This window comes from Ammospiza nelsoni, chromosome 3 (genome assembly GCF_027579445.1).
Source record: "Ammospiza nelsoni isolate bAmmNel1 chromosome 3, bAmmNel1.pri, whole genome shotgun sequence".
Classification (NCBI taxonomy): domain Eukaryota; kingdom Metazoa; phylum Chordata; class Aves; order Passeriformes; family Passerellidae; genus Ammospiza; species Ammospiza nelsoni.
The window spans coordinates 70806496-70831204 of NC_080635.1; the positions used below are offsets into that span (position 1 = coordinate 70806496).

At 42.9% G+C, this 24709-nt stretch overlaps 1 protein-coding gene across 2 annotated transcripts in view; it reads right to left on the reverse strand.

Annotated features, from left to right (window-relative positions):
* ADGRF5 (adhesion G protein-coupled receptor F5) overlaps window positions 1–24709 on the reverse strand; it is a 40973-nt gene that overhangs the window by 9144 nt on the left and 7120 nt on the right. For both annotated transcript variants that reach the window (XM_059467377.1, XM_059467378.1), the window contains exons 2-15: window positions 14981–15132; window positions 13717–13860; window positions 11729–11789; window positions 10997–11161; window positions 9426–9605; window positions 8931–9058; window positions 8424–8482; window positions 7600–7742; window positions 6546–6752; window positions 4426–4659; window positions 2900–3064; window positions 2551–2769; window positions 2074–2292; window positions 704–856 (exon numbers count right to left, since the gene is read on the reverse strand). In XM_059467377.1, coding sequence (XP_059323360.1) covers window positions 704–856; window positions 2074–2292; window positions 2551–2769; window positions 2900–3064; window positions 4426–4659; window positions 6546–6752; window positions 7600–7742; window positions 8424–8482; window positions 8931–9058; window positions 9426–9605; window positions 10997–11161; window positions 11729–11789; window positions 13717–13818 — 2035 coding nt within the window. In that variant the 5' untranslated portion in view covers window positions 13819–13860; window positions 14981–15132. The remainder of the gene's footprint in view (window positions 1–703; window positions 857–2073; window positions 2293–2550; window positions 2770–2899; window positions 3065–4425; window positions 4660–6545; window positions 6753–7599; window positions 7743–8423; window positions 8483–8930; window positions 9059–9425; window positions 9606–10996; window positions 11162–11728; window positions 11790–13716; window positions 13861–14980; window positions 15133–24709) is intronic.

Genomic DNA, 24709 nt, shown 5'->3' on the forward strand with positions numbered 1-24709 from the left:
TATTGCCTAAGAGAGTGAAATCTGGCAGATATAGTGATTCAACTGTAGGTACCACTGCTGTGGGAAAAAGAACATTTCTGCATTAGGGGGATGTGCAAGATTTCTTCCTTTCCAATTTAGAATAAAAAGAGCTGAAATATCCAAGCTCTTGTCAGAACTAAACATCAAAGCTGGATTTAGCAATGCTGAATTCTAATTACAAAACATTCCCTGCAGAGCTGACTGGAAGCTGCCCTGGTCTCTGCAGCACCTCACAGAGGTTGCCCTTCTTGTGTTCAAAGTGGAAATGCTCTCCCACAGGCTGTCCTCCTGAGCCTGATGAGGCACCACAGTCTTTGATCCTTGCTAAATTGTTAGCAAGGAAGCTGGAAACTGCATGACCACATTTCAACACAGAGGATGAAGCTTGGTGGTGCAGCCTGCAATAGTGATTAAACTGTCACTGCTTTGGAACATACTGAGTCCACTCTCAAATACAGCAAAGACAACACATTTCATCTGTTTTTTTTTTTTTTTAATTACATAAAACCTGATATTTTCCTCTGTGTGTAAAAATTTCCCATGGGAAAAGGAGACAAAAGTGCTTGGATAACAAAAATCTGTTTCTGTTAGATGTCACTGGAGATGAATTTGTGGCACCTGATTTAATAAAGATATTGTAATGTCCTATATAACAGCTATAAAGAGTAACTTTTCTCCTTACCAGGTATCAAGTGCAGTGTTATATGTTCACTGTCAACTCCCTGTCCGATGCGGTTGACAAATTTGCAATATGCCATAACCTCTTTCTCTTTGTTGCATTCTTTTTCCGTGTGATTGTACATGTAGCAAAGCAAATTGTCTTTTTTCCTTTTCACTGTAGGGGTGGATGAAGACAGGTTAACACAGATTTTGGGTCAGCCAATTAAAACCAGCAGAAAGCACTGACAAAACTTTATTTTCTGTGGGTACTAGAAAAAAAAAACAACTTTCCTTTGTGAAAAAGCTCCCTCTCTGTATGCCTCTCTGTCCCTCTGTAATAAATCTGGCAGGTGCTGCATGATCAATACCTTTTCATTTACTGCTGTGTGAGCAAATCCTCCCCAAACCCTCTTAACTGTGCAGTAACCAAAATTTGCTTTGAAAATAATTTTTGAGAATACACTTCCTGCCTTTACCACAGATGTTTCAGTTAAGCTGGGATAGCATTTGGCTGTTCTTCCATGGTTCTTTTGAACTCAGGATCTGTGCCACACTCCACTGCTCTTCAGAATGCCTGTGCCTGAGGGTGGGTCTCCAGCTGCAGTCTCTTCCAACATCATCTTGCCTTTTTCTTAGCTACTGAAGGCCTCCTCAGTCTCCACCTGCTTTACTACTCAGCCTGTTGTTATTGCACTCCTGCATGTTTCCTGAGTTGTTTTTGGTAGATAATATTTGCTTTTTTTTTTTTTTTTCCAAGTAACATTTTTATAATTCACTTGAAAAATTCTGGTGTATGAAAAGCAACTTGCTTGAACAATTATAGTATATAAAAACACGTCAGGGAAGTTGCAGAATTGCCCTAAATTTGAAGACATAGAAGCGTAGGCTTTTGAATTGTTAAAGATGTGCTCCCTGTATTTCTCCCTCAAAGAAAATGGAGTAGTTTTTTTGAATTGCATTCTAAATGGGTTACTCGACATTTTTCAATAATTAGTAGATTTTCTTAAGTAACGTTTTCTCAGTATTCATTTTTAAAAGGGACAGAATGGAAGATAAAAGCAAATAAAAAGAGTTCAGCAATTTCCAATCTGAAGAAGGGTCAGGATGCTCACTTCTCCCTGGCAAGTCAAACCAAATGTTGAGTTTACCTATTATGTATTTTTCACTATAGCAGTGACTTCAGTATTAATCCCAGACATGTTCCCCAGGCATGCTCAACATCCTAAAAAAAGTACATTTCTCTTTTTTTTGCAGCCTCAGAAGTGCTCTTGGGTTGTCATGAAAGCAGTAAACATGACTTGTTTACACAGACCTAACTGAAAACAAAAAACCCAGAGACTGGGTTGTGACACAGAGTGAAACTAATGATTCTGCAAATTTATTGTGTCTTACCAACTTGAAATTCATTTTGTTGAACCACAAATGTAACCCTGTAGTCTCTCACAGTCTTTGCACTTATGCAGCACTCCAGGGCATGTGGCACTTGGCACTGTATCGATGTTTTAATGGGGTCTACCAGGATGTTCTGCTTCAGGGGCAAGGAAACCACCTCGATGGTAATGTTGGCAGAACTGTCCAGGTTTTTCTGGGAGAATGTGCAGATGTAGGTGCCTAAAAGAAGTGATACAAAACCATGTCTCAGTCAACAGAACTGCTCCTCAGCTTTTGCATGGTCATGAATGATGAACAAATACAATTCTGTCGGCAACATCAAGCCTTGGTGCCCTCCAACACTTAAAATTTTAACCCTGGGGGCTTTTTATTTATTGTGGCCAGGTTGCACAGTGATTTGCAGGGCTCGAGATGCTGTAAATTATCTGGTACAGAGGTTTCATTGCCTTTGTAGCCAATGAGACCAGATTTACTCACCTCTCCAGTCCTGCGAGGCAGACTTCACTGTGAGCACAGACATGGCTGGGAATTTGCTATTTCCGATGCACATATCACAGTCTACTGTTTTTGTGTCATTTCCAGACTGGATTTTCCAACTGATGCTGTCATAATTGCTCACATCACTTTCACATGTTACACTGAACCCGTATCCCTCGGAAACTGTTGAGTTTGTGCTTGAAGATATTGTTACATGGGCTGAGACAACACAGGACAAAAGTCACATTAGTGATAGTTACTTTTAATTGTTTTCTCACAAATTCTGTGTGCCGCAATGGCCGTCTGTGCATAAAGAGCTGTTGCTCTGTGACAGGTCCCTGCCCCTCACCTTTCCGCAGGTATGTGACTGCGATGCTTCGAGCGCGCCTGGCTCCGTGCCCGGTCTCCATCTCACACGTGTACATGGTCACTGCCCCTGACTTCTCAGGGGGGCACAGGGACTCGCTGATGTTGAGCTGGTATCCAGTGCAGTTTCCACTCAAGATGGTTACTCCTAGGGAGCAATAAGCATTGTTTAAAGGGCTATGGATGTCCAAAAATACCTCTGGAAAGCACAAGCAATTACTCCAGCCATGGAAACCCTTGTGGGTTTGTATGTAATTGACATCATGGCACTTGTAACTCATCATCACTGGAGTTCATTCACATCTTTTGCTGTGGCAACACTCACAGAGTGGCAGCACACAGCTCTGTGCTGAGATTCCTCCTGCCAAAACCAGTCAGAATGCAGCCACACTGCTTGGAAATCTCAGGGTCAATCAAAATGAAGAGTATTCTGGTTAAACTTAACATCAACATCTGTGATACTTATGGTGAGTAAAGGTAAGTAAAACAGGAATAAACACTGCAGATTTTAATGCTGTCTAATTTTGAAATAAAAATGTGGAGGTACTTGACAGTCATTCAACTTAAAATCTGAAGAGTGCTGGTTTAGCTGCGAGCACAAAAGCTGTCCCACGCTGCAGCTGGCAGCAAAGTGGACATGAGAGCAGAGCAGAGTTCCTGGGGGAAAGCCTGGCCACAGGGAATGAGGGGTAAAACAGCCCATTTCAGTGGGCCAGGATCCCTCTCCCTGCAAGCATTGCTGCACTCTAGTAACTGTCCTTTGAGGAAGTGGGGGCATGCATGACCTTTGCAGATTTTATCTCAGTTTGCTGTCCTGCTTTCTGGAAAGTTTAATTTACGGCCAATAGTTAACAATAAACAGTTACTTCATACTCATAAAATATTAAGAGGGGCAATAGACTGTTTAGGTGATGGCTCATAGACATTTATGAGCAGTTCTGTTCATGTTACTTTGTAGCTCTTTGTAGCACATTTACTTGGTGTCTTATTAACTCTGTATACTGGAAAGCCTTACGGGATGCCTCTGACTCAACTGGTATGTAAAGTATCACAGCTACTAGTGGAGAGACAAACAGTGCTCATATTTATCTGCATTGCAGCTGTTTCACAGTGCAGCACTTGTACCTCATGACTGACAAATCTCAGTATGTGGTACATGAAAGGTCTTTGTACCCCAAGGGTGATTCCAGAGATAGCAGTACAGACTGATGCACTCATCCCTGGTCTCAAAATTAGACCATGCAGAAATAAACTTTCTGGAAGAAGCTGGTGTGTTGCTGGTCCAGGCAGCTGTTTCCATACAGGATGGCACAGTTAAGGCATCAGTGTATGGAGATGCCTGAAACCCCACTGGCACCTGCACAACACATACAGAGTCTGTCCTTCCCCCTGCCACTTTTGGACCATACCCTGTATTCATCCTAGGACTTTGGGGCAGCCACTTAGGAAGGAGACTTTTGATCAGTGAGCAAACCTAGCAGGTGAAAGCCAACCTTTTGTTAATCTTACCTGTAATGTTGAGTGTTCCATTTACTTTCCAGGAAACCCTAAGCGATGTCAAGTGTCTGTCAATGCAACAGGACAGCTGAAGACCCTTTGCTTGCACTTCAGGACTGTTACATGTGACATCGATGTCCTCAAAGTTTGGAGTGACATGCAGTGGAAAGACAGATATTGTTTCTGTGCCATTGTGTATCTCTGTGTGATATGGACCACTCCTTATGGACACGCAGCTATAGGAACCTGTGAAGCAGAAACAACAGTTTTTGCTGAGTTTGCCTTTATTTTGGAATTAGGAACTACTTCCACAGCTGGTTTTCACATGTCCCTGCTCTGCAGTGGCTCTGCTACTTGCTGATCAATATGAATCTTCAGGTCACCTGCAGAATGCTTTCTGCAAACCCCTGGTGCCAAATGGATCTAGATTAGGATTCACTGCTGATGGGTACCTGAGATCTGTGTTCTCAGACCAAAATACTTAAATCTGGCTGAGTAGGTGGTTTTGGGATCTGTATATTGCCCACAGTCCTTCTGGCAGCAGTATGCCATGGTAAAAAGATTCCTACAGAGAATAGGTGACAAGAGAGGTGCTCAGGGTGGACTCCACCAGAATTGGCCTCAGAGTGGAGGCTCTTAAGCTGCTCAGAAGGCACTGCCAAACAGAGGAGAGTATTTGTCACAGAACCACAGAGTATGCTGAGTTGGAAGAGACCTGTCAGGATCATTGAGCCTGACTCTTGGCCCTGCACAGGACACTCCAACAGTGACACCATGTGCCTGGGAGCTTTGTTCAAACACTTATTGAGCTCTCAGGCTTGGTGCTGTTACCACTGCCCTTGGGAGCCTGCCCAACCACCCTCTGGGTGAAAAACTGTTCTCAGTTATCCAAAACCTCCCCAGACTCAGCTTCATGCCAGCTCCTTGAGTCCTGTCCCTGGTCACCAGGGAGAACAGATCTGTACCTGCCCCCTGCTTACCCTCATGAGGAAGTTGAAGATCACAATGAGGTCTGAGTCTCCTCAATGCTGAACAGACCAAGTGACCTCAGCTCCTTCTCACACAGCTTCCCCTTCAGGCCCTTCACCATCCTTGTGGCCTCCTTTGGACTCTGTCCAATAGCTTTATGCCTTTTTTGTATTTTGGTGTCCAAAACTGCCCCCAGGACTTGAAGTGAGGTCTCCCCAACCCAAAGCAGAGCGGACAATCCCCTCTCTTGCCCATCTGGCAATGCTGTGCCTGATGCCCCCTCAGGACATGGCTGTCCCTCCTGGCTGCAGGGCACTGGTGACTCACATTCAAGTTGCCACTAACCAGGACCCACAGGTCCCTTTCTCTTTATCAGCCACTCTCTCAGGCACAAGTCCCCTGGATGCAGTCAGGCTTGCTTTTGAGATTGGCAATAGGAGCTCCAAATTTCCCACATATTTTAAGTATGTGGATTTCCCTTCCCCACTGAGATAGCCAAATGAGCAGACCACTTACATACAAGTGGAAACACCCAGATTCAGGGCATCCTCAGTCCAAAGAATTCTGGATCCTACTTTACACACATGTGCCCAAACACCTGATCACAGGCTACCCTTTTTGAAGTTGAATGTAGAATTCATGGTTCAAAGACATGAACTGAGTGGAAGCTTGAGTCCAAGCTCTGATAATACATAATAATTCCCCTGATAGATCCTTCCAGAAAAATGCTGCCAGTTTACCTGTTTCTGATTTTCAAAAATCCCTAAACATGCAAAACTGTAACTCTGTGCTCTGATTTACTTAGGTCATGTGTGTGTAGGGGGCAAGGGCATTAAGAACAAATTCAACTACAGCCTCCAGCCACCACACCAAAAGGGTGGGAAGGCCTCACAGCCATGCAGTCACCATCATCTCCCTGGTAGGAAAATGAAGCCTGGCCCTTGGAACACCCAGTCATGTACAATCACTTCAGTCAGTTCACATCTTACTGGCAATGCCAGTCAATATGTAGATCACTAATGAAAACAACAGGAAAATTATGAAGGGCAGTGTAATTTTCATATTTCCTCTAGAAAATGCAGCCGCTGCATTCATATTTGCTTTTTATAGAACTAGCCACAATAAAGATTTACATCTGCTGTTTTAACAATGGAAAATCATACCAGAATCCTTCGGTGTAACGTTGGTAATTTTAAGAATTGATCTTGTGGGTGCTGAAACTGTCTCTATGGAGTACCGGGAGCCAGCTGAGATGGTCTGGTCAAAGTGATACCAGGTCACATTGGAAAACGTTGAATTTATCTCACAGGTCAGTCTTACTGTGTCCCCTTCAAAAATGTTCGAGGGTTTCACGGTGAAATTTGTCTGATCTGGGAAGACAGAGAGCAACATTCTGCATTACTGTCACTTCAGCTCACATCTTTATGGTGTCTTTCATCTTACAGGGTTCCCAGGTGCTTCACATCAGCTGCAGGTGTTTCACATCAGCTGCAGGGTACCACCTCTAATACAGGCCATGGGACTTTCCCCTCAATATATTCTTTTAGTATCTTTCTCAGCTAAAAATTCCAGAAGGTTTTATGCAGAGTTAGAAGAATTATTATCACCACCACCACTTTCTAATTAGATTAGCTGGGAGGAGAACCACCAGGCTGAAGTAATCCTCTGGGACAGACAGTCCAGCACTTGGTGCACTGAGAGCAGAACACCTCCAGGGCACTTGATCAGCAGCTGAATTGTAACACACTGTCCAGCAGCAGCATGGAAAATGTGCCAAGGAAGCCAAGGGGAATGTCATGTAAACTGCTAGAGTTTTATGTTTTGCTTTAAAGAGTAGGAAGTGCTGACAGCCTGACATTCTTAGAGCTGTCTCGGTTCTGAATTAAGGGTGTTCAGTCTTTCTCCCCTGGACAGACCACATCAGGGGTCGTTTAGAATAGTTTAGGCTGGAAAAGACCCCTGAAATAATCAAGTCCAACCAATAACTGGTCAGTGGAGTAGCTGGAAGTGTTTGGTTTTTCATGGGAGGTACTGGATGCATGGTCCTCTCATGAGGGTCCTAAGCTTTGGTGACACAAGATAAAATGAAAGAGCTAAGAAATAAATGTTTCTTGAAAGTCCAGTGCCAAATCATCAACGGTATAGGGCAGCTACATGATTCAGGCTAAAAATACTAAAGTAAAAGTTGAAGGAAAGCACTGAGAGCTTTAAACTTACTAGTGATTACTCTTGTGAAGGTGAATGGGTTCAGCTGGTATGATGAATCCAGAAACTGTGGTACAGCTCTGTTGGAATGTCCAAGCTGAGTGAAGCTTGCTGCTCCTGTTCTTACTTCAAAGTTCACAAAAACACTTCCAGGGCTAAACAGATACAAGAATGACATGAGCACCAGAATGAAATATCCTTGTATATTAGTGCTTTTCTGCGTTGTGATGACCCATCTTGCATAGATGGGAAGACCTCACAGGACTCCCCTGTGGAGACTCCTCTTGGGACTCAAAACTTGCTCTGTTATACTAGAAAGTTGTGCTACAGCTCTTCCCTGCAAAGTAACACCTTTATGTGACACCTTCCTTGTCTGATGTTTATTTCTAGTAAACTTTCCTTAGAAACCTAAAATGCAACTGCATTTAAATATGTGTGGACAGCACCAATGTCTCCTTTATCCAAGGCTGTATCCAGAGTCAATGTACTATTCACCTTCCTCATGGCCTAGAAAGTGATGTTAAGTTTATTTGCATTCTTTTCCCCTTTGGGTGGAGCTCAGTCTTTTCCATAAAAAGCTTTGCTCCAGATGGGGAATTCTTGGACTTTTGGACAGGGCCTTTCTTGGACTTTTGCACAGGGATGAATTCTACCCACAATACGATTTCCATGTTCATACTTGGGCTTTGCTTTGCAGTGATTATTCTGTTATTCAGTGTGTGCATGCTGGGAGTAGGTTCTAGGCAGAGTGAATGTAACCTTTGCTGACTTGTGTCTCCTTGAGACTGGACAGGGAGATTTGTGTCTCCCAGGAAAAAATGAAATTATTTACATACCTAAAACCTGTTACTGTTGCTGATACAAAGCCTGGTAGACATCTGTAGCTGGCATTAAACTGTAAACAAAGACAGGTGAGATGGTGTAAGTCCTCTGTGTATTACTGAAGTGTGCTTAAAATAGGAAACTCTCAATTCCTGATGCGAGTAAGGACATGTAACATATCTGATACAATAGGCCTGGTGCTCTCCTGCTGTCATGGAACACATTTCTCTTCATGGTTTCATTCCATGTGTACCCACATGGATTTAAGATTGGACCAATAATAGGATTTTTTTTTCATGTTTTATATACAAAAGATCCCTTAATACTTCCCTGTGTATTAAAATAAATGGGAATATTTTCATTGCCATCAATGGAGTCAGCTTTGCCCCACTTTGCAGCTCCCATTGCTGCACGCTTCCCAGCTCCCCACAGAGACACTGACCACCCAGGCACTTGGGGTAAACACCACATTACTTAGGGGACTCTCAACCTTCAGAGATTAAAAAAAATAAAGTCATTACCGCTTTTTCAAGGTCCATTTTGTATTTTTGGTACAACAGAGAGGAAGAATTCTTGAGATCATCCTGGAAGTCTGAGTCAAGTCTGACTGACATATTCATTAAAATGGGCTCTCCCGTACCACATGACTCTGTAAGGAAAGACAGAAAAATAAATGCAAAATGATAAAAAACAATTGCTTATGAGGTGAAAATCTGTCTAAAATCTGATGAGATTAAACTTTCTTGGCTCAGCGAAAGCTGAAAGTTCCAAAGAGGCATGGGAGTGATTCCAGGAGTTGGGGCTCCAAATATCTGCCAGTGTTTGGGTCAAGGTGGGCCCATATCACAAGGAGAAGAGCTTTAGACCATTTCTGCAGACTTTCCTCCACATTCACAGGCTGAGTGGTAGCCAGCTCAGTCCTCATGTGCCTTTTCATCACACCTTTCATCACTATTCTGACCTCTAAGCAGTGTGGGAGCTGCACAACAATGAAGTTCTGCCCTGTGCCTCCTCACCTTCAGTCTGGGGCTCACAGTAGGGTCCATAGAAAGGCATATTCTGCATGTAGCCACAGGGCAGGGCTGGTTCCAGGCTCAGAGAAGGGCAGGGCATCACATCACTGCACACTGTGCTTGGCCAGGCATGTCCATCTTCACAGAAACAGCAGCTGCTATTCTCACCACTGGGCAGGCAGACTGGAGTCAGACAGACAGAAAAATAGCATGAGAATAGTAAATGGGGCATAGCTATTGCAAAATAAATATCTACCTTTCTTTGTCTTCATGAGAGGGATCTCAAAAGCTTGCCCTTATTGTGAGTTCACTTGAATGATGCTAAAATGTTGATCTGACAGCTTTCAAATTTTACTCTACTAATTGTAAATTACCAACAAGAAATGGGAGCCAGACTGGCACAGGGAAAAGTCTGATCAATTGCTTTCAAGTAACTGAATGGAGATGTGAAGTCTGATCCTAAAAGTTTACCTGGCATACTGGCCAGGGTCCCACAATACTTTTCAGACTGAATGTTTTTATGTCACCTGAGCTGAAAGCAAGTGTACAAGCTTTTAAGAGATTGTAAGAGCGAGATCCTTCAGAGTTCCAGTGGCTAATGAGGTGTTGTGTTGTTCTGGTTGTTCTGTCCCCTCCTATGTGATAGAAGGTAGCATAATCACTAAGTGCTTTAAAGCACTAAAAAAAAGAGAAACCAATCAAAAAAACCAAAACAAAACAAAAAACCAACCCAAAACCAAAACCACCAAAACAGAAAAAAAAAAGAAAAAATCAAACCAAACCAAACCAACAAAACCAACCACCCCCCCCCAAAAAAAGGCAAAAGAGAGCACATCACTGTAACTTTTTCTACTCTTAATGTGTCATTGGCAAAGTAAGATATTAACAAATTGATTTTCACACATTACATGTGAGCCTGAAGGCCTTTATAAGATGCATTTGCATGTTGCTTTGGAAACTGTTGAATACTTCCTTTTGCTGCTTTAGGGCTCAGTGATAAGAAGGTATCAAATCTCCTGCCGTTGTAAATGCTCGGTGTGCTTGTATATGCTCTGCTGTATTACTTGGATGTGGTGTTGCACAACCACAACTTGTGTAATCAAACCTGTTTTACCCTGTAGGAATAGGTGAAGTGAGATCTATCTCATGCAGCCTTTCCCTGTCAGGGTCAGAGTACAGCCTCTTACAGCCATCTATGTTCCAGATACAGGAGGAGGGAAGTAAACAGTCTGATAACTGCTGTCACAGCTTCCTGAAACTTGAAAGTAACTCAGACTGCTTGTCAGCCAAGCTGGAGCAAAATCCTTTGGCTCAGGCTTCCTCTGGCTTTGTCCCTTCCTTAGGAAAAGCATTCAGAGCTATTCCTAATGCCAACATTATATAAAAAGGAGTGGTGAGAGACAGATAACAAATATGATGTTGTGTGCTACAGCTTCAGCCTTGCTGGGTCTTTCAGCAGGAGCACAGATGGTTCAGTTTTGCTGATTCTGTATGATGAGTGGTAAAAGTGGGAGACCTCAAATACTGACAAAACCCCACATTATCTAGAATAAACAAATCAATAACCAACCCACCTGTTGTAATGCTGATGTTTGAAACTGTTGTTTGTACATTTGAAATATTAATTGGAAGATCAATGTTTTTAAAATAGGCTTTGATTGGCTCCAGATAAGATGAATCCTGCAGGCTTACTTCAATGTCAAAAGTATGCTCCGGAAAGGGGAGGTCAAGAATAAGCACTGAAAGAGAAATAGAATGAGACTGCAAAGATGTGTTTGAGGGTAATCACAAATTGATGGCCTCTAGTTTGGCATTTGGGGTCTTTGTTGCTATTTAATGGTTGCTTAGTGTGGCATTCTGCTTAGGAAATCTTCTTGCTTCCCACTCAGCAGATATTCTGCTTCTGTTCTATCTGCTCTTTGTCTGACAAAAGCCAGATTTCTCTGGTGTCAGAGCATAGGAAGCTGATACAAATGACATAATATATTCATAGAAGAGCTGTCTCATCCCTTCTCTCCTTAGAATCAGTAAGTTGATGGGTTGCCAACCACAGACTGAGCCATATAAGATTATCTTGTCTTTATCTTATCCCGTGAGTTTTCTCACTTTATCCTTCTGATTCTGTTCCCCATCGCACTGAGGGAGAGTGAGCGAGGGGTGCTCTGGTGTTTGGCTGGGGTAAAACCACTACCACACCTTGTCCTTGATGCTCCCAGTTCAGTACAGCAGGAGATGCTGTCCCTGACAGTGATTTCACCCTGGGCCCACTGGAAACCTGCTCTGTTACCAAACATTTGAGTACGTACTGTTTCGCTTCTGCCTTTGCATCTCTGGGAAGAAGCTTTCTTGCCCTAGCGTGCTGTCAATCTGTGGGAAAAAAAAATAAAATGGTGAAGTTCCATGACAATAACAAAGTGAAACTTCAGCTGCTGTTGTTGGTGAAAGAAATTAGGGAAGAAAATACTGACATAGATTATTTTTTCCCACTAATCTTGGTCTCACGTCTCCAACTTCCCACCCCATCTTCCTCTTTAAACGGAAAATTTCTATCATCCAAGCAGGGAAGGGTTAAGCACCAGCTAAGGGATGTACTGAATTTGCAGATGCCTCTTTTCATATCTCTGCAAGCCAACTGTCCCAGTTCAGGAGGATTTTTGTGTCTGAGCCTCAAGACCTCCACGGGGCTGTCACTGAGCACTTAGTCCTGGGCCTGCCTTGTGAACTGCTTGGGAAACCTGGCCACTTAGCATTTGAATCCAGAAACTGGACTTTGATCACCTTTTGCTTTCCTCTGAAGCAGCAGAGCCAGCCTGAGCGGGAGAAGAAAGGAGGCTGAAAAGCCTTGGCTCCAGCTCAGTTTCCAGGTCAGCTATTTTGGGGCCATCAGTAACACACAGCTGACCATGGCAGGGGTTAGCACCACTTCACTCTGGCTGGGTTTACACAGGCTGCAGCCAAGTCAGATTCAGACCATCTTATCTTTTTTTTAATTGTGCCCTAAAAATACATTGGCACCACTGTTAGCAAGAAAGGCTAAAGAACAAGCAAAGACACAGGCAGGAAATTTGCAGCTTTGCCAGCTTCTTGGTTCCTACTGAAACCTTTATTTACAGAAAGGGTGAATAGCTTGGCAACTCTTGAGTCATCTCTTTACATAAAGGAACCATCTGGTGTGTGATTAGAGCTGGGTTTTGTATCACAGCTGTGCTGGGGTGAGGATCCCAAGGAGTGCTGGCACTTTTTGCATTGCTGGGATACACCTTGGTTGGCTGCAGGAGTTACAGAAAGTGCCCTGTGACCCACGTCCTCCTCCAGGTTTGGACTCAGTGGTTTCCTCTTTCAGTTATTCTCCCAAACAATCAAAGAGTATTGCTAGGTTGCAAAATACTTCACATATTTCACACCATTAAGTAATGACTCATCTGCAGGCTGTCCCATGATCAGTGGTGCTAAAAAAAGGTGTTGCTTTTTTTCATGAAAGCTCCTAAGTGCTGAGATGAAGACTCAGCTTGAAAAATCAGAACAAATTAGATAATTGGCCACTGTTAGACATCTGCTGAAGCACAGATGGGGCTGCTGCAACCAGACATATCTTGTTTTGCCAAAGGAGGAGGTAGTGGTTAAGGAGTTCCCACCTTTCTCTTCACGTTTCCTTTCCTTTTCTTTCAACTTTCTCAAAGAAGGAGGTTCTCCATTTGCTCACAATGGAGAAGATAGAAGTATTGCCTGGTCTAATACTAATTGTGATGACCAAGAATTGGTGGATTTACCAGATTATATTTACTTCCATTTGGTTAGAACCTTGGTTTCTCTGTTCTTCTTTTGTCTTTTTTTGTTAGGGAAAATTTGTCTTTTTTGTTAGGGAAAAATGTGCAGAAACTGTCTGGTAACAAACACAGGATGAAGCACAAAATGGCTTTCCATAATTCACACTGTCAGTGAAACATAAAGGATCTGTGAGCATTATTGAAAAAGTGGGAAATGAAAGTAAAATCTCAGTTCATGGGCAATATCTAAACACAAATCACCCAGGAGTAGATTTTTGGTCATGTGCACTTGTCCTGCTGTTGAGACAGTCCTGTCACCTACCTGCAAACATGTCACTTCTAGATATATTTGGTTCCTCTCTCCTAGGATGGGTGAATTCCATCCAGGAGCAGTGCCCACATATATGTTATGTACACTCAGCTCCAGGGACAGTAATTGAAACCAAAACCCCTTGCAGACCAACACAGTGAGAAACATGTTGTGTTTTGTTCAGTGCCTTCTGGAGAGACTTTAAAAGGATACTCACTACATAGGACAATGGATAGAAGTTTGAGCTCTGTGGTATCTGGCAGCAGGCTGAGGCCAGCAGGAAGAGGCAGTGGAGACCTGTAGTGGTTGGGGATGGCATTTTGCTTGGTGACTTTGCTCTGCAGACTGAAGTCAGCTGTATCTACTCAAAATAGGAGAAAGAAATTGTTTGAAGAAAGCAGAGTCCTGAGCAGATTCCTGTCAGGAACAAAGGAGTGCTGGAAATCTGCCTTGAGAAAAGTTGACTTTGGATCTTCAAATATCCCTCCTGCTGGTACTTGGGAAATGCACTGCCAGGAGACGAGGGAGCAATTAGGAATGTTGCTGCAAGCGAGGGCCTGCCCTCTTGCAGCAGGGAGAGCTCTGCTGCTGGCTGTATCCCACTGGAAAGGGTTATAGCATCACCATGGGCTCAGGTACAGATGTCTGTGTGTCTGTTACCCCTTGGCTAGCAATGGACACAATGAAGAGTGGCATCTTCTGGAAATAATCTGTGTTATCTTGAGGTTTTAGCAAACTTCTCCATTAATTGCACTGAAGTTAACAAATAAGTAAACTAGAATCTAAGGACCATGTCATACAAGAATATAATGTGGTGCCTGAAATCACACACACACATATCCACACCCCAATAACATTTTCTACCTCATTAACTCCTGAGCTAATTTAGTCACACAGCAGACTGGATGATGAAACATAAAGGGAGAGGTAAAACATTCATGGACCCTTATAACAAGAGCTGACACATTTATGCAACCAAGGGGAATAGAGAAAGGGAGGTGAAGAATCCATAAAAGATAAATATTTTGCTGTGAATATGCACTTTCTGGTTATTCCAAACAAAGCACCTTCTTAGTTCCAGAATTAGCAACTAGTGGAGATCTAAAGAAAAAGAGAAAAAGGCTGAACCCAAGAGGATTGTGAAAACCATTTTAAGCACTGAGGAAAGGCTCTAAGCACAGTACTGAATAGAGCCTGAGTGGACAACATCAGCCTGATTAGAATCATGAACTCCTGTAAAATTACAATCTTTTCACATTGAAAAGGCTGCTCATCCAAACTCAAGTTTTGCAAGGCAGTGAATCACTAGGGGAAAACAGAAAAATCAGCACCTCCTGAGATCAGTGGCTGCCTATTGCAACCATTATTTATCAGAACTGAGGCTCCCAGGCAGGCTGGGGCTTTGCTGGCACTTTCCTGCTCAGATGAGTCCATGACGGAAAACAACAATATGAACATATGAACATGATCTGTGGTCTCACCTTGTGAATTGTAAGAGGATGGCAAGGAGTTTATAGCCAAGCATGTACTTGATATCGCCAAGGTGGGTGCCCAGCAGGGATTTGTGACTTTTCTCACCAACTGTGATTCTTAGAGAGATCCATCTGGAGTGGGACTCCACCTGGATACTGACCTGGTTAAAAGATAGGAGGCAAAAGTAGGGATAAATTATTTTCTTTTCCAATACAGAGATGTTATCACCAGAGCTCTGCAGGAGTGAGGTGTAAGCCTGTACCTTGCTCTCTGTTCTCAAGTGATGTGGAAAAGGCAGTGGTCAGTGATGCAACACCATGGAAAATTTTACTTGGTTGAGACTAGCAAAAGCAAAGTCTGCCTGTGAAGATCTGCATTGGGGCCACAGAAGACTGAGTGACTTGATAATGAAATTCAGAATTCATAAGAGTAAGGTAGAAAGAAATGATCATGGCAGTCTGTATTCTGTGATGGACTCTAAACTGACAATTACTACTCAGAAATGGGATTTGAAAGGAAATGTCAACTGAATTCTGAGATGCAATTAAAAAAGGAAAATTAATTTTAAGATATTTTAGGATATTAATGGAGGGAAAAAACCAAAACCAAAACAAAAAACCCAAACCCTCCAAATCAACATAAACAAAACAAAAACAAAACAAGAGTAAATAAAAACAAAATAAAATAAATAAACAAAGAAAAAAACTCCTCTTTTATCTAGACATCTGAGCTAACACAGTATAGCTGCTCTTATACTCCTATACAGCAATAACCAGAAAGGGCATCACAGTGATACAGAGTATTTTCCTAGCCCACTACAAAATCAATTAAAATAAAAGAGTGTTACAGGCTTTTTTTTTTTTTTAATCCAATCAATGAATGGCTAACAGAATTGGGGGAAAAAATGTGGAGAATTTTTTTTCAGTTTCCTGGGCATGTCTGTCACTATATCCAGAATTCTACAAAAGAGACTATTTTGAGACTATTTTCCTAATTTGAAGACATCATCCACTTGTAAAAACCTCAAGACTTCCATGGATCTGGCTGATCCCAAGATGACAATTGATTAAAGTGGATCATGAGGGAAACATTATAAGCTGTGACATAAGTTCCTGAGATAGTGACATGACTTAATAATTGAAGCACTAACTAAACAAAGGTCTCTGGTAGCTTTGTATACTCAGCATATTCTCACAACATATGGTAAAAGAACGTAATCTGCACAAAGAGTTTGTTTTACACTGGTAACAGGTTAATGAAACAGATAATAGAAGGGCAAAAGGGTCATTAAACAAAATTTATGATGAGAGTAAACACCATCTGGCAGAGTTTTGCATCTATCTTTTGCCCTGCTCCCCAGCTTGCCTTCATATTCAAATGTTGTGGGTCAGCCTCTATTTCCAAACACATCTTCTGTGTGACTTTATGCAGCTGACAGCAAACACCCTGTTAATTGTACGTGTGAGACCCCATATAGAGGACAACTCATGTAAATGAGACCTGAGCTGCTACTCAGGCTTTGGTAGCTATTTATAGCTCCAAAACATTCCAAGCCAGTATCTAGAAAGCCAGAAAACCAACAAACAAGTTGAAAATGGGGAAAAGTATTAAATGTTCTTCTCAAGCAATGTGGCTGTTCCCTTTGTTTATTTAATTTCTCAGTGAATAAAGCATTGGTGTTAAACTTTTAGTGAGCAAATTCTCAAGTATCTGTCTACCTTCAGTGGGCAAAGCACACATTCCTCATTTCTCATACAAACTGTCTCCTGGGAAACAATAAGTATCTTCAACTTATAAAGACCCAGAGAGCTAAAGATGTCCTGATTTGCCACGAAATGCTCATTCTCCACAGCACTCAGGCTGGAAAATATTGTTTCAAGTTAATACTAAAATGCAGAGGATTCCTAGAGGTAAATAGCAAGGTCTCATTTTAACCCAGGACATAAGGGAGATACATGACCTTCTTATTAATTTTTCTCTAAACTTCTCTTTTTCATGAATGCTGTAAAATAATTACACCTTCTCTTGCAAATCCACCCAGCACAATAGTCACCATCACACATTTTAGAAAATAAAGACAACACCCAGAGATTTAGTATGATTTACCTTCTCAGGTGGTTCAAAGAGAAGATCTTCTGATTAGATTCATCTTAAACATCATCTGCTTTCTACCATAGCTCAGCCTGCTCTCTCTAAGGGATATTAAACCACAGGAACTTTTATAATTAGTTGAACAAGTTATTGCGGCCCAGAAAAGAAGTTGCCTCTAGAGCCTGCACTCAAATTTCAAATGTGAGACTGAGCAGATATGCCACTGCAGAAAACCCACAAGGCATTTTAAGAGGAGATATTTCCTGATAGCATTCATCAGATTCTACTCATTATTTCCCCCTGCACTGATCTGAATCCCTCAGTGTCTTATCTGTAGATTAGTGGACTAACTTGTTCCCCTGCTGTTACTCACCTTCTTTGTTCTAACAAAAGAGGGTGTTGAGGACTGAAAGCAGCAAAATCATGTTTTGTAGCTATGGCAAAGTGTCTGTGGGCTATGACTTAAACTACAAAGGAGGAAATCCCTAAAATTTTCCTACCTGAGCTGGCAGCCTGCTTGCTGGGCCTGGAAGGCTCTGTGGAGACATATTTATGCCCTTGGAGGAGCTGCTCAGAGATGCAGACCTGTGGCTCTGATGGCTATGGGAATTCCCAGAAATCAGGGGAAATTCTGATGTGTTATGTATGTTCCTACACTGAACAATATCTGGAGCCAAGAACACACAAACAGGGGACATCTGTCCAAGTAACAGTGGAACCCTTCTCCCTACAGTGTTTGATAACAGTTGGTTATCAATGGAATTTGTTTCCACAGCAGTGTGTGAGGCAGTGACTGACTGAGCTCTGTGGAAATCCCTGGAATTAAGTTCATGTTGTGTTTATTTTTTAAACACTGATTAATATAGGAGTCAGGTCTGTTTCCTTTTCTGCAAACCTGCTCACCTGCTGTTCCCTGCAAGGTGGTGAGTCAGACCTCAGCTGTTTGCAGCAGTTTTAATGTGATTAAATTGGCATGACTGATGCCCTGGTTACCCTTACAGCATGTCTTTGTCTTCACTGTTGTGGTGCCATCGCTCTGATTTATTGCCCACTCAAGCTGGTTCAGGAATCTGAACAAGTAGAAGTCCAAGGCTACATCTACAGCACTTAATGCCACCACCTCTCTCTCTGTAGGTTGGTTTTATTGATGGCCTTGGCTTTCCAGATTTTTACTCAGTTTAACTCCCTGTCCCTGCAGAAAACTAAAGCAGCAATAAGGTGTCCAGATCACTTTCATCTGACTCTGCTCAGCTTAGAGAAGGTCTCAGTTAGTGCCAGAGCCAGGGCAAGAAGAGGAGCACCTAAGTGGCCCCAAGTAGGGAAGGGAGATGGAACAAGGGTTGGCAGACAGGGCAGGAGGGTAAGGACAAGGAGGACCTCTTCCTTTCTGCCCTGGCAAGCTGCTCAACATGAGTTCATGCTCTATCCCTGGAGAAAAAGCTGATCATTTTCTCCCAAAGTTGCTCCCTTGGCTGACTGCTGGTAGGTTTGAATGATCAGCAGTGCCAGTGCAGAGGCTGAGATGAAGAGGCTGAAGAATTGGCTTAGGCTGAGCCACCTGTGCCTGTGGTGGAGTCACACCTTCCACATTGCCAGGCCTTGACTGGAAAACTGGTCTGTGTGAAACCCGCTTTCCCCAAGCTTTTGTGGGTTTTTTTGTTGTTTTTTTTTGTTTGTTTGTTTGTTGGGGTTTTTTTTTGTTTTTTGTTGGGTTTTTTTAAGGAGTTGCTTATTTTTTTGTGGTTTCATTTGTGATTTTTTTTTAATTGCTGTTGTTTTTGGTTTTTTCCCAAAAATTTTAAGAAAGGGCATCTTGGGGGTGTAAGAATGGGAAAGAATGTTAGCAAGGCTTTCTTAAAAGAGGGTTTCTGCTCAAGGCTTATCATCAAGCTGCAGCCTAAAGGTATGAGAAATCTTGGTTTACTTTGCAGGAGAATGTGAAAATTATACAATGTCAGAGGATTAGGTATGTAATCAACTTGGTATGTGAGCACAGGGGATGTCCTGATCGTCCTGATGTTTTTTCCTGTACTCATTCATCACGTACTGTCATGTCACCAGAAACTGTGAACTTCCTGGATTCTAAACTCTCAACCCCACAACATTTTTATTTAAACATTTGAGTCTGCCATTAGCCTTCACAGGCTCAAGAAAGCAAGAGGTGTGCTAGAGGGCACTTGCTCTGAATCAGAAGTGCTCATCCAAACCAGGGCAGAGCTACAGGGGTCCTGTAATTCACTGGAAATGTGCCGTTGCAAAAGCATGTGAACACATTTCATCTGTCACGAAAGACAGGCCAGGGTAAGGTTCCCACACAGCTGCACCCTGGCAGATACTGTTCAAAAAGAAAGCAAATGTGGAAACAACTTAGAAATGAAGCTGTTGCAGCTCTCTTGGCTCACCCTTCCTCATTCCAGTCCTGGACATTCACACTTCAGTCTCATGTCTAGAAATTAATCCCAGCAATTTGTGTAATCAAACCTCACTGTCAACTGTATCTGAATGCAGAAAAAAGATGCCAGAACCTCTCAGAATCTCAGAAACTGGATGCAACACTGCAGATTCTTACACCATCTCATATTCTTGAGTCTGAATTGTGTGTGTTCAGACACCCAAAGCTGTGTTTTCAACATGTGAGGACAGAGTGAATCCCAAGCATAGTGGAGCTAATAGGTAGTTTGATTTGAGATAACAGTTTTTGGGGTGAATCTGACAATGCCGGGGGTTCATTTATTACCTCTATCTGTTTTTAGATAGTTTTGCTCATCTCAGTCTTGCAGAAATTATTCTGAAGGGAGTCCTAAGAAGCTGCTATCTAAATTCACTCACTGTAACAATGTTGAAATATCTTCTTTCTTTTTTTTTTTTTTTTTTTTTTTTTAATTTTTTAAGCAAATATTTTTAATTGGAGACCTGGGAGGTAACAAAAGTGCACTGTGTGATGCTGTTGATGTTTTGGCTGGAGCCCTGTGTCCGGATATGGCTGTATTGGAGAGCATCCAAAAGAGAGCTAGGACAAGAGCGTTGTATAACCTCAATGACAAGAGACATAATCTTGTGAATAGGCTGAAGGTTGTTCAGATTAGATAGGACAAGACTCAGGTATGGACACAATAACAGTTTGTCCCTTGAAAAAGGACTGATATGGATGTTCACAGCGACAGCTGGCTGAAGTTACACAGTCTGAAGCAAAAGTAAATATGCTGGCGATTATGGAAAATATGTAATTATAACATTTAGAAGCACAAAATTAGGCTACCCAGGGTGGCTGCAAAGTTTCCTTCAGCAGAGGTTTTTAAGAACAGGCTATACAATTGCTGACATGGAGGAGAGGCTTTGATTCTGCTTCCATGTGGGTTTGTGGCAGTAGGGTGATGGGTAGATTGTTTGCTGATCTCTTCTCATTACCTGTGTATCTATACACTTCAATTTGTGCTTTGAATTAATTCAAAGAGATTCAGAGATGTGCAAGAGCTCAGATCTGTGTTCTCAGTGCTGTGCTTGGACTGACCAGGGCAATGATTGTTCCCCTGTGCATGGCACTGGTGAAACATTAAAAATCTTGTGTTCTGTTTGGGGTCCCTCATGACAGGAAGGCCACTGAGGTTCTGGAGCGTGTCCAGAGAAGGACAACAGAGATGGAGAAGGGTCTGGAGCACGAGTATGATGAGGAGCAGCTGAGGGAGCTGAGGGAGCTCAGCCTGGAGAAAAGGAGGCTCGGGGGGACCTTCTCACCCTCTACAACTCCTTGACAGGAAGGTGAAACCTGGTGGAGGTCGAGCTCTGCTCCTGAGTAACACACAACAGGACAAGAGGAAATGGCCTCAAATTGCTCCAGGGGGGGTTAGATCGGACATTTAGAAAAAAGTTATTCAAGGAAGGGGTGGTCAAGAAGTGGAGCAGGCTGCCCAGGGCAGTGTTGAAGTCAGCATCCCTGGACGTATTTAAAAGATGTGCGCATGTGGACTTGAGGGACATGTTCTAGTGGTGGATTAGTAGTGTTGGCTTAATGGTTGGACTCATCACCTGAGAGTTCTTTTCCAATCTGTTATTCTACCTTATCCAGGTTTAGGCATTCCTTTCTTGACCTTTGCAGCACAATATTCTCACAGGTTTAAGCAGAGAGGAGGCAAACTGTACCTACAGCCTTATCAAGGGTTTCCCCAAAACAATATTTCCAGAGGAGGGCTATGGTTCACACCTTTTTCTACATCAGCTCACACCAGCTCACATTTTCCATCCTTGTTTGTGCCGTATTTATCTTTCCTTTTGACCTATGATTATGACTTTAGATTCCTCTATTCCTCTGTCAGCCTTCCCGTGAATTGTTGATGACCTTTTTACATAGCCAAATAATCTACATGGAAAGTGAAAATAATTTAGACCCAGCTATCTGAGGATCAGGCTCAAATCATACCACGACCATGCAGGACTTCCTGCAAGGAGAGAACAACTCTCTAGGACTCATGTTTGCAGGGCACAGAAGCTGAAATAGCAACCATTTACTGTATGACTGGGAGCACAGAGAACACTGCCCAGCTGAATGTCCAAATTATCACATTCTCCGGGCATTTTCTAATACTCTTCGAGCAGCCAAAAGAAGTTTCTGTGAGCATTTTTAACACATTCTGGACAGTGCCAGCCAGCCCTGCAATGTTTTCATAGCCCTTCTGGCACAGTTCACAGCTGGACTTACTGCTTGTCACTGGAGAACAGCAATCTGCCAGATCAGTGAGGGCATTCTTGCACGAATAAGCATCAACTGCCACAGTCACTGGCTGAGCATTATCTCAGGGAAGGGGGAAGGTGAGAAACAGCTTGGCACATTTGGAGAGGCATGAACACTGCCCTGGTTGCTGACCAGTGTACATCTGACCCCTCTGGGAAGATACCACACCAAGGCTGGACCTGTGGCCAGCCTCTCCCATGGGGCTGCGTGACAATACATCCACACTTACAGCCACATCACTGTGTTAGGACAGAAAGGGCATCTTTGGCAGGGTGGTGATGTCCACAGAATTCTTGGGGATGGTCCTGTGCACAGCCAGGAGCTGGACTCAATGATTCTTGTGGGTCCCTTCCAACTCAGCTTCTACTGCGATTTTGTGATAGCTCATGGCTTCTGTGGCCTTGGCAGTGTAGCATGATACAGACACCTGGGTTCTACCAGAGGCAGAAATAACGTGCTGTTGGCATTCTGTATAATCCCTTGCAGCAGGGCTGCCTCTATAGACATTGTCTTAGACCTGGGGCTCCTTACTTGGGTTCCTTTGCTCAGGTAACCTCTGTTCACTCAGAGGGACCTGGCCTATTCCACCTTATCCTTCTGTCTGACTCACCAACTCTGTCTCTTACAGGCAGACATATTTGTAAGATTTTCTTATCCTGCCTGTCATGTCTTTTTTCTAGAATCTCTCTGACAACATTTCTCATTTGATGTTAGATTTAAGAAAAAGAAGATTTCCTGGTTCTGGATTCATCTCAAGCACAATATCCAGCTCCTAAGCTCCTCGGTACAAGAGAGACACACTGAAGTGAGCCCAGCAAAGGGCCATGAAGATGATTAAGAAGTTGGAGCATCTGTCATACCAGGAGAGGCTGAGAGAGCTGCTTTGCCTGGAAAAGGAAAGGCACAGGGGGATCTTGTCAATGTCTAAAAATCACGGGACCTAAAGATATACCCACCCTGGAGTGGCTTCTCTGGTAAGGGGTTATAAATGCAGAAGTGGAAACAAGCAGTTCTGTTTTAGAGTTATGCTTCCCCATGCAGCCATCCCACATAAAAGTATTTTTTTCCTGTTGGCTGTAACCTTTCTACATGCTGTGTCTGGGAAAGCTGTCCCTCTTGTATCGAAATGGAGATGAATACACCTTTGGCATCATGAGGAAGAAGAAAACAAATAACCTTGCAGACACAACATATCTTCAATCAGCAGTTCTTTGTGAGGTGGGTATTAGTCCACAGCCTCAGTTCTTGGCCCTCTGCTCTGGCTGTGAGACATGTCCTGGGTCACTGAGGCCAAGAGCTCCCTGTGTGGTCAGGCAGACATATTCTGCTTTAAAGCCTCATTGTAAAAGCACTCAACTCTGTGCTCTTTACTCCTTTGTCCACACTGAGAGACCATTCTCCCCCCTTTCTAATGGGCTCTGTTAGCTTCATGTCCTGAACAGATTTGCCCTTGGTTGGATCCAAGGATTGTCTAGCCCAGTTGGTTCTATCCAATAAGGACTATAGCAGAGGCCCCTGGGAACAGTTTTACAAAAATGAAGTAAGTTTGCAGCAGCTCATCTTCAGAATGTTATTTTCACTTCTGGCTATCAGAGCTACAGGGATTTTTGGAGGCAAAGGCAGGTCATTGGTGTTTAACAGTTCTAATGGCCTATTAAAATAAATGAAGTAAATTACAGGAAAATCTATGAGAGTGTGCAGAATACATAATTTGCAGGAGCAAGGAGGTCTGAATTCCTTTGCTTGCTTTGAATCTAACACTCATTAGGGTCAAGTTTGATCCTTAATTGTCAAACTAGATAGCACAAATTTTTCCATGGCCTCTTACCCCATATGTCACTTTCACATTCCCCATCAGTTGTTGAGGATGAAGAGTCCTATGCCATTTTAGCACAGCAGTCCTCCTGCCTCTTTGGTGCCTGCTCTATATCTTTCCACTTTGGCTGGATTTTTTTGTGTAACATAGTTAAGCTCAGTTGCCCCGATGCCAGAATTTTCCTGTGGCTTGAACAACTCTGCCTCCCTTAGGTATTTTCGATGAGGCCTATGGTGCTGTGAGATCTGTGGAGGTGAAGGATGCCTGGAGAGAGGAACCAGGAGCTGCTACAGGTTAGAAGGTGTTAAGGGGGAGATCTGCTGCTGGCACAGGCACAGTTTGGCACAGTTTGGCTCTATGGCTGCCCAGTAGCCTGTAGCAGCTGAACCTTGGTTACCATTTGCAAACAACTATGGAACGTTTTCCCAGAGTCTTGAGCTCTGGGGCTAAAGCCTTGTTTTCAGTGCCTGTCCAGTTTGTTATTCCTCAGCCACAACAGAAGAGCTTTCCTTTCTCTGCATAAAGCATGACCTTTGGTTAGTGCGTAATAGGTTGGATGATCAGACAATGTTTGTTTCAGACAGAAAACACACAATGCCTTTAAGAAACACACACCCAGGCACAACAATATTTCATGGGAGAGTTGGCTGAAAGGGAAAGGGGGGACAAGGGAAGTTGCACTGACCTTAGATAACACATCTGAATGAGAACAAAAATAAAATAAACAGAAATTAATCAAGGACACAAAACTGAACTGCTTGGTGATAAGGATTCAAACAGGCAATAAACAAGCTGTGCATGCTTTCTTTGTGATATTTGTGGAGCTGTGTTATTCCAGCTCTGTGCCTAGTATGGTGCAGGGGGCTGAGTTTGATGGGATGCTCAAGGATCTCTCAGACATGAGCAGAGGCTTTGTTTTCTGTGGGAATAGAGGGGTAATTCTTACTTTTGTTGGTTTTGTGCAAATAGATGTCATGGCACTCATAAGTAGAGGTATGAATGTCCTCCATGCCACATGGCATGTTAATATGCCAGACTGAAAACAGTGATAGCTGCAACCAAAGTGAAATGGCATTTAAATCAGCACTTTACTGGAAAAAG